Raw genomic sequence first — 10,385 nt, 5'->3', positions numbered from 1 at the left:
TGGTTGTTGTTGTTGTGGGGGGGGGGGGGGGGGGGGTTCAGGAAAGGTCTTTGGAAGAGCCTGAAAAGGTCTGAAAAAGGTGTTTCGCATCATGTTAAAGATACAGGAGTTTCAGGATAATATATTTATGATTTATTTATTAGAATTAAAACGTAAAAAGATGAATAATGTGCATGTTAAACAGTACAGAAAAATAATTTCTAATAAGATATATCGTATTTTTAAATTTTCGTCTGTGGTCCGAAGTTCGATTCCCGGCTCGGCCAACGTGGAATCAGAGGAATTTATTTCTGGTGATAGAAATACATTTCTCGATATAATGTGGTTCGGATCCCACTATAAGCTGTAGGTCCCGTTGCTAAGTGACCAATTGGTTCTTAGCCACGTAAAAATATCTGATCCTTCGGGCCAGCCCTAGGAGAGCTGTTAATCAGCTTAGTGGTCTGGCAAAATTTAAGATATACTTATTTTAAATTTTCGTTGGTGAAACAACGGGATATTTGGCCATAGATTTTAGCACGTTTTCATTTCTTTGATGTACTAAATTTAGAGGCTATGTTTCTGTTCGATTATTTTGTGTTTCCACATAGAACTGAGAATATATGAACGTGTTTAATTTGTGTCCTTCTTATTTGATCCTTGTTGTTAGTATGAGTATTAATTACTAAGACCATTTCACGTTAAGTCAGAAATATAATGTTTGCGCCTTATGCGCCAGGGGGGAAATTTGCACGTATCTCGAGAAAGCTAGAGGTCAGATCGCGCCTTGTTCTTATAAATTATATAACTCTGTTTTAGCGTCCTAACGATTCTAGTACAACAAAACCTGCTTGCTGAAATATTCTTTTTATAATTATTCTTCACAGCAACTAAAAACAAAAGGGTATTATCGTACCTCAGAAAAACATGAAGTAGCCGTGAGAAGATTTAGCCACATTCACCTGAGCCATTAGTGTTTCTTTCTTTCTTTTTTTACTTTTCAATAAAATGTAACTGGAATGCTGCAAGTGTTGCATATTCAGTTGGTTCTCATGGTTTGTTTGTCCTAATTTGAACTTTTTTTTTTCTTTTACTTATTCAATTTTTTTAAATCATCAAGCGCACTCTCTTTGAAACACCCACTCATAACGTAGAAACAAAACGTTTATAGAGATAAGGTTCAAGATAGCTCGACTGTACTTTGTCTATTTATCTCAATATACATATAATTACACATATAATCTATATGTATATATATGTACAGATATATAAATCATATATACTTTATATATATATACTATATATATGTGTGTGTGTGTATGTATACTATATCTATATCATCAACCTGTTTCCTATAAAGGATCCAAGGCTCACTCCGAATCCCTAGCGGACTATGCCTCTAATACTGAATTTGCTTATTCTGGTAATAATAATAATAATAATAAAAAAGACAAGATTCGGCTCTTAATTTATTTCATTCTTCAAAGAAATTAGAATAGAACTGAATATAGAATTTAGGCCAGAGGCCAAGCGCTGGGACCTATGAGGTTATTCAGCGCTGAAACGGAAGTTGACAGTGACAACGTTTTAAAGGCGTAACCGGAGGAAAACCTCGCAGTTGCACTATGCTATGAGGACGGAAAATAAGTTGGAAGAAAGAGAATATGAACGGAGGTACAGTAAAAGGAATGAAAGGGGCTGCTGCTAGGGGCCGAAGGGACGCTGGACAGAACCTAAAGTAATGCATATACGGTGCACTGACGGCAATACCCGACCACGGGGCTGAAGAAATTAGATTCATTCAGTGATCTATCCTGCTGCCATTTCGGGCCTTAGGCTTTCTCTAGTTTCATGTGCTTCACACACATCATTTACCATTGCTCTCAAAATTTTCTCCTAATAATGTGTCACTACATCTTTGATACAGTCTCTCCTCTGCCTGTAGCCATCCTAACCTTATTGAATTAGTCATTCTATAATTTGTCTCATTTTCTCTATCAAACGCATCTTATTCGTTCCAAGGAACGCTAAGTATCTGTATAGACATAAAATCTTATCTTGGAAGATTTTCGGTATGATCTTTATACTTATCTCTATTATCGTTTGCCTTAAATAAGTGTTTCTTAAACTTTCTTGCACAGCGGACCCTTTTTCTTAAAATTACTCATATAGCGGACCCCTTATTATGACAATTTCCCTCTTGGGTTCAAAAGTGTTTTCAGGGTATAATATATATATAATAATATCTATATATATATATAATATATATATATTATTATATATATATTACTAAAATTGCTACTGAATTATTTATTAATGGCTTATCTTTCGCAACATTATGAATTTTGCAATTTTGCACACAAATTTTAGTAGACTTCACAGCAACGCTTCCTCCTCACATTATCCTGAGGACCCCTTGGAACATTTCATGGACTCCACTTTAAGAAACACTGCCTTACATAAAGGAGTAGTGATTTCAGTCATATTTTTCATTTTCTATATCCAGAAGTACAGTACTACATATTAAAATCAATCACTCATTTACGAGATGACATTATGTTCACTCAACTACAGCGTTTTGTCCGATATTCCACCAACTTCTCGCAGTTTTCCAGTCTGCAACTTTTAGACTAAGAAACACACCACCCACTTCATCCCCACCCCTTTCCTTTGACCCAGAACAAGGCGCATTAGTGGACTCGGCCGTGGCTACGACTCAGCAGGCAGGCATAAAACGATTCTATATTTGTCTAGGAGGAAGCTACAGAGACAAAACTCTTTAGGTGTCTTGACTTATTTTGCCGATGCAGTTTTGGTTCCCCCTAAAATGGAACTGGATAGCTCATGGCAACTGTCGTCGGCCTTCCTGGAAGTGGGCACCAACGGTCTTCCTGAGACGGTTGTTGGCTTTGAGTGCGGACATTGGTTTCCAGAAGGGATAATACTATTCATTAGGTCTTACCGATGCGACCAACCAGCCATGTTGAGGGATGGCCTGGTTATCAGAAATACAAAGGGCCAAAGAAAAGTTTTGTTAAAAAAAAAAAAAACTACCCCTACTTCCAACTTTTCTTGATGCTAATAAAATTTTCTTTAGATTTTTCAATATCATCCAATAGCTCCTTCGACAAAAAATGTTCTAAATCACACTATTCACTTCTACTCTGCCATTTCCTTCATTCAATAAATCTTCAAAATATCAATCCATCAACAAAGAAATTAATTGTCTTTAGACAGCATCTTGTCTTTTCTTAATCAATTTTAACTTCTTACTTTCTTGCTCATCCTCTCACATACCTCTCTCTCTGCTCCACTCTCTCTCTATCTCTCTCTCGTCTTCTCTCTCTCTCTCTCTCTCTATATATATATATATATATATATATATATATATATATATATATATATATATATATATATATATACAACAGGACCAAACACAAAAAACATACACACATATGTATGCATATTACAGCGCTTTTATTATCATAACTGAGAGATTGATTTTATCTGTAAACTGACATGACAACAACTGCGATCATGAATACACTAATTTCTATTATTATTAATTAGTCCTTTGTGGTGTTAGTATTCTTAATATCTACCAATCCAGAGTAGCAGATGACTGCTGAAACATCATGACAACAACTGCGATCATGAATACACTAATTTCTTTTATTATTAATTAGTCCTTTAGGGTGTTAGTATTCTTGATATCTACCAATCCAGAGTAGCAGATGACTGCTGAAACATCTTGCAGTCTTCAATATTATGAAATGTTGACCAGGACTCTAAATCCCGACCCAAAATGAAGACGAGTCAGTCTCACCAACAATCATTAAATTTTTTTCCGAAGAGGTTTTCTTGCAACCGCGTGACCTCGTTCAGCCGGTGCAACGGAGAGAGAGAGAGAGAGAGAGAGAGAGAGAGAGAGACGAGAGAATAGAAGATAGAGAGAGAGAGAGAGAGAGAGAGAGAGAGAGAGATAGCGACATGAAAAGTCCGTTGTGGACACACGTGTGTCAGACAGGTGGGCGTCATGTTGCTTTATAAGGGAGCGGCCCTTTTCGATTCTCACAGGCAGTCTGTCTCCTCTCGAAACACGATGAAGTTTCTACTGTTGCTTTCGCTCATTGCCGTCTCCCTCGTAGGTAAGAGAAGATTCTCGTTTTTTTTACATATATATAGTAGAGCATCCAAGATTCGTTGCTCATTTGATTTCATATGCTTCAACATTCATTCTCCCCGGAGGGAATGAAGTTTCTATGTTGCTTTCGCTCATTGCTGTCTCCCTCATAGATAAGAGAAGATTTTCGTTTTTTTTTTTTTTTTATAGAAGAGCATCCAAGATTCGTTGCTCAATTGATTTCATAATATATTTCAACATTCATTCTCATTTGAGGAAATAAAGTTTATATTGATGTTTTCGCTGGTTGCTGTCTCCCTACTGAGGATTCTCCTCCCACCCACCCCCTTTTTTTTTTTTTTTTGACAGAAGAGCATCTAAGATTCGTTGCTCATTTGATTTCATATACTTCAACATTCATTCTCCCTTGAGGAAATGGGTTTCTGAGAAGCAGACCTTCATTATAAGTAGTTTACATTAACTGAAAGCTGGATGCAGAGATGACTACTGGTAACTGAAAGTTCTGCAGAATTTTGCATTGTGTTCTGTCGGTCCATCATATAATGTAATATCGATTAAAAAGTGCCAGTTAAAAAAAAAACAAAGATTTGAGTTACAATTCATATTTAAAAAACTTCTAATACTTCAAATTAAGAAACTACTTTCCTATGTTTGAATATAATCTTTGGTAATTAACGTTGTATTATGGGAGGCTTCATAGATTCTTTCTTGCACTGATCTTAAATGAAGAAATTATACTGAGATTCAATGAATGTACATAAAGTACCCTTTCTGTATAAATTAAATTAAGTATAAATTAATCACAACGATAATGCAGTTTACAAAACAAATATCTCATTGGATTCTGCATTCTGTTATCATCCTTGAAGGAAAATTAATTTCTTTTTAAGGCCCCTCTCTATTAATATACCGATTTTAACAACAGTTTTTGAAGAACGCAAATCGCTGCCAAGGCTGCGCATTCAGGCAAAAGATCACTTCTACAAAAAAATAAATAAAAAAAAAAAAAAAATATATATATATATATATATATATATATATATATATATATATATATATATATATATATATATATATAATATATATATTATATATATATAAATTTAAGTGAATCATTATTGTTCTTCGTAATACTGCTGACATACAGAACGAACCAAAATATAACCTCCTCGACGGAGGTAGCAAACCAAACTAAAAACACAAATTTGGTAATATTTATATTTGTAAATCTACGGTAATAGTGAGCTGGGTTTTGATCTCTTAAACCTATAAGGCTAAGGGAATCTACCTCCCAGTTCTGCTAACGAACACAAGAAGACAAACAGAATAAAAAAAACTTGGCCCTCTTGGCAGAGGTAATACTAACAAGACTGATTACGAATTTCAAAAACGACCTCCACATTCTACGGAGAATAAACTAACTGCAAAACTAAGTTTCAGATCTAATAGCTTCCTTTTACGGTGCCCTTTCTCACACCCCAGAGGGAAAATATCTGGTCTGTTACTTCAGCTCCTGGGCTACGTACAGGCCGGATGCTGGCAAGTTCACGATAGAAGACAACGACCCAAATCTCTGCACTCATCTCGTCTACGCCTTCGCCGGTCTTGGATGGGACAATGCGATCAGGGTAAGTCTAGTTTTTAATCATTAGCATTTTCTTCAATCTTCAAAAGAGTTTACAGGCTTATAGTTGGAATGATGAACAAATGATGAGGAAAGGACTTAGGAGAGAGGTAAGGTGACCGTAGATAAAGTAAGTCTTGTACAGATTAAAATGACCGTTTTCTGTGTAATGGTTTTCATGGGAATATAATTTTCTCTTTCTTGCGTCACCACTCACGAATATTGTGTAAAAACTACACAATCTTTCCTCTGATAATCGCATCACCAGAATTCCTAATACTTTAGTGCAAATGGCCATTCATTCACCAGAACTTTTGTCAGAGAGAGAGAGAGAGAGAGAGAGAGAAGAGAGAGAGCGAGCGAGAGATAGAATCTGTACGATATTTGTTCGATTTGGTGGCTATGCTAACTGTCACATGTGAACTTCGGAGACTGAAAGTGCCTCTAAATGTAAAATATCTGAGTAGAAACGAGGAACTCATTTTCGTCTGTCCAACAGGTGCTGGATCCCTACAATGACCTTTGCGAGAACTACGGCAAGTGCGGTTACAACCGCTTCACCAACCTGACCCTGCAGAACCCCAATCTTAAGACCACTTTGGGGGTTGGTGGATGGAACGAAGGGTCCACGAAGTACTCTGAGGTACGCTTCTCGTGGTCCTTTTCATAAGGCTTGTTGTTTTACGAACCAGTAAACCTTTGCTGTTAATGTGGTTTTATTATTGCAAATAAGAGATAAGATAGAGTGGAACTAACTTCTCATTACAAATAATACGATCCTGTGTAGGCATTTTAAATATAATGTTCATATTACAAATGGATATGTCATTTGGGAATTACGGGGGGATTTTATGTATTCCAGACTCCTGTACTTTCCCTGTCTTTCAAAGCGAAAGTATCTGTTGCTTTAGTTCAGATGTTTTAACATTAAAAATATATATTCTGTGAAATCTTATAGATGGCAGCTGATCCCGCCAAGAGGAAGGTCTTCGTCGACTCAGCAATTGCGCTGCTGAAGGAACATAACTTCGACGGTCTGGATATGGATTGGGAATATCCCACCCAAAGAGGAGGGGCACCAGAGGATTATGTGAGTATAGGAACTATAACAGCTTTCACTTTTGGTAGTTCTTCGGTACGAAAGTACGCAATCATTTAACAGACTAGATCCTGCGTCCGCCTCATAAAATGCTAAAATATTGAACAAAACCACGCTAAATACAAGATTCTCGGCCCTGCTGGGCGAATTTTAGTCAATGAATGTTTGTTTTCTAGGTTAACTACATCAGCCTTATGAAGGAGCTCTACGAAGCCCTTCACGCCGAGAACATGATCCTGACAGCTGCCGTGTCTGCTGGGAAGGCCACCATAGACCCAGCCTATAACATCCCTGAGTTGTCCAAATACATCGATATTCTTCATCTGATGACCTACGATCTGCATGGCAGCTGGGAGCCATATACTCACCACCACTCCATCCTCTACCCTCACCCTCTGGATGAAGGAGACACCCTCTATCTCAATCAGGTGAGCTCGGTGTATAAGCCTCCCCACCCCCCAAAAAATAAGGAAAATGCCGAGACCTGACTTAGGGAAAATAGAAACCTTAGCAAATAACAGCTAGAAATTTGTTTGAATGATACTTTACGAAAAGAAAGAATTCATTCGTTAACACTGATTTTCACAATAGGCATATTAATATTATATACCAGCTTATCAAGAAGAAGAAACACATGAAAGCAACGAATGCTTAATGTATTTTAGGGCTTACGGTAGGAGAGTCTATAATGAATATAATCATACGTTTTAGGCCACTGGCCTTTTTCATAATCAATCAGTAACCTAAATTTATCTTTTCTTGGCTATTGAAAGCTCTTTCAATAGCAGGATTGTTTTAGATATGGGTAAGATATAGATTCAATACATATGGTAAATCATTATTTAGCTCCTAAGTGTCTTTGAAGCACACAGAAAACAAACATCCAAGGTAAGATTTAGTTACATCAAATGGAAAGCGGGAAATGAAACAACTGCAGAGAGGCAGTCACTAGCTCTCATAGATTGGGAAGTCATTTAGGCAAATAAACTCATTCATGACTTTAACGAAGAGTTCGTTGCCCTCAGGACTTCGCCGTTAACTACTGGATTGAAAAGGGAGCGCCCAAGGACAAGATAGTCATGGGTATCCCTCTGTACGGTCGTACCTTCAGGCTGAAGAACGAAGAGAACACAGGAATCTATGCTGAGGCACCCGGACCTGGTGGTGCTGGACCTTACACTAGGGAGGCTGGATTCATGGGTTATAATGAGGTTTGTTTGTTCTCTGCCCAGTCAGTTAAAAACTTATCTAAGCATATAAATTTGACTAATTCATTTTTCATAATTTTAATTCATTACTTACTTGTTTTGAAGCTATGGTTCACCTTGTAATATTGTACTTCACATTTAAGTTCCACTTTAATTTATTGTTGATTGACTTTGCTGGCATTAGGCCAGCACCGACTCTTGTGTCATAAGTAGTTAAATTACTTTTCATCGTCAATTTCAGATTTGTGAGTTCCAGGCCAAGGAACCCTGGACAGTTGTTCATGACCCAGATTTGAATGAGCCTTACGCCTACTACATTCCAAACAACAACTTCTGGGTTGGCTATGAAGATGTGGATTCTGTTGGAATTAAGGTACTGTTCAATTTAGGTTATCCCTGTTTCTGGAAATTAACAATGTCCTTATTCCACTTAATATAGGCAGTCCCTGGTTTACAGAAGGGGATCCGTCCCCGGGGGTGTGCTGTAAGCCAAAAATCGCCGTAACCCGAAGCATCATAATTGTAATGGGAATAAATAGCACTTATAGCGCCGTTACGAGTCTGGCTAACAACACTGTAAGTCCGGAATGACATAAGCCGAACCTCACGTAACCGTGGGACTTCCTGTATCTTGCTATGTTGCAGTATTTAGATACTGGTGCAAGTTTGATATTTCCTGTCATCTCATATACAATCTAATATACTCTTCTTTACTCAGTGTCATATAATTTCATAGCATTATTGTTACTCTGTTGATAATGTTGATATATTTACTAAATATTACCTTCATATTGGGATCATACCGTACATTCACAATCCAATACTACCAGTCCTTTCACCATGCTGAGCACTAAGCATATTTCAATTTCCTCTCTAGGCACAATACACTGTGGACCAAGGACTGGCTGGAGCAATGGTCTGGAGTGTGGAAACAGACGACTTCCACGGCACCTGCCACGGAAGTCCATTCCCTCTCCTCAACAAGATCAAGTCGACCCTTGGAAACTAAGTTCTAAGAGTCTACATACTGTTGTACAGGCGCCTTGGAGTGCAATGGTGACCTCAGAAATCCTTCAACCTTTCAGTTTTCGAACATCTTCCAATTATGATGGATGTATTGTATTTCGCAATCCTGTAAATGCTTAAGAGGTCTCCCATATGGTGCTCTGATAATATTAAAAATTCACTCAGTTAAAGCTCTATGTGTTTCTTTCGGACGGTCATAATCCTTAAATCGATGTTTAGCTAAAAACAAAGCTGTTCTTTGGGAATACTAACAAGACCAATAATTTAATAGAAAAAAACGCTTAAAAAGTTTGATTTATGGAAAAAAGCTGCTATGAAGAATCTTGTAGTGTTAAGTGCAACCAAAGTTATAAAACGGGACCAACTTTCGTTAATGCATATATTTTCATGCATCAGAAGAAATTCAATCTTATATGTCCATGAGACACCCATAGCAAACAGGTACTACATTCACATTTGAAAGAGACTAAGAAAACATCCAGTAGAGCTATTCTACTGAGCTCTGTTAGGTCAGAGCAAGGTGTATGTCAAGATGACCAACTCACAGCAGCCCTGCGTTAAAGTACATTTAATAAATCTTTGTCATACGCCCTAAGAAGAGAAAGGAAAAATGCAATTGAATGTGACCTCTTACGAATAGGAGCTTCACCAAATATTTTGTCCGTGTTTACTAGAAGAAAGAAAAACTATTTTTACCAAATGCCATAAAAGAGAAGATTCCAGTTCTGGAATGAACAAAACCTCTCATTTCTTTCTGGTTGGAAATTCTGAACACGTTATCGGATATCTTAAACTGGGAGTATGTATAAAAACCAGCAAGCTCAGTTCTGAGGTTCAGAATCTGTGTCCCCTAAAAGTTCTCCAGAAGTTAGGGAGTGCACTTTGAGAGATTGTTGCTAGAGTTAAGTGGTAAATCTAGTGTAAAAAATAACACTGATAATAATCTTGTTGTAGGAGTCACTCTCGGTGCTCATGAGAATGCATTCCTAGCGTCCTCTAGACGAACAGTGAGCACTGGTCTCTTTCAAGGAAGGTATTTACCAAATCTTGGTGTTCGGTTCAGTGTCAGTAGTATGAGATTTTAAAATTAGTTATTACTACAGAAGCTGACAGGTTAATCCTAAGTTGACTAGCTTTCTCACTTTGATAAGTCATCTTTGTGCCCCTACACTCGAGAGAGAAGTAGCTGTCAAAGAGAAAAGCGAATCAGTATCATTTGATAAATCTGTTGGCAGCTTAAATTTCTAGGACTAGTCCAGCAGGTTAAACAGAAAATGGCATCAAGTTATTTTTAAGCTTCCAGAA

General features: G+C 37.3%; 1 protein-coding gene across 1 annotated transcript; it reads left to right on the top strand.

Annotated features, from left to right (window-relative positions):
* The first annotated feature begins 3,972 nt into the window (after window positions 1–3,972).
* On the top strand, window positions 3,973–9,250 carry LOC135196273 (acidic mammalian chitinase-like). The gene is made up of 8 exons (XM_064222976.1): window positions 3,973–4,127; window positions 5,606–5,751; window positions 6,247–6,390; window positions 6,706–6,837; window positions 7,023–7,274; window positions 7,872–8,057; window positions 8,296–8,427; window positions 8,932–9,250. Exons 1-8 carry the CDS (start codon window positions 4,016–4,018, stop codon window positions 9,061–9,063), a joined length of 1,236 nt encoding a protein of 411 aa, XP_064079046.1. The 5' UTR covers window positions 3,973–4,015; the 3' UTR covers window positions 9,064–9,250.
* The last annotated feature ends 1,135 nt before the right edge of the window (window positions 9,251–10,385 follow it).

This window comes from Macrobrachium nipponense, chromosome 17, assembly GCF_015104395.2.
Source record: "Macrobrachium nipponense isolate FS-2020 chromosome 17, ASM1510439v2, whole genome shotgun sequence".
In the NCBI taxonomy this organism is placed as follows: domain Eukaryota; kingdom Metazoa; phylum Arthropoda; class Malacostraca; order Decapoda; family Palaemonidae; genus Macrobrachium; species Macrobrachium nipponense.
The sequence above is the reverse complement of the archived record's forward strand: the minus strand, read 5'-3'. Positions and strand labels throughout refer to the sequence as shown.

What these genes read in the sequence shown, in the direction of transcription:
- LOC135196273 (XM_064222976.1), top strand. Translation starts at nt 4,016, where the DNA reads ATGTTGCTTTATAAGGGAGCGGCCCTTTTCGATTCTCACAGGCAGTCT. An exon ending in CATTGCCGTCTCCCTCGTAG is followed by an intron (nt 4,128 to 5,605) that starts GTAAGAGAAGAT and finishes CTCACACCCCAG; the next exon opens with AGGGAAAATATCTGGTCTGT. An exon ending in ACACCCTCTATCTCAATCAG is followed by an intron (nt 7,275 to 7,871) that starts GTGAGCTCGGTG and finishes CGTTGCCCTCAG; the next exon opens with GACTTCGCCGTTAACTACTG.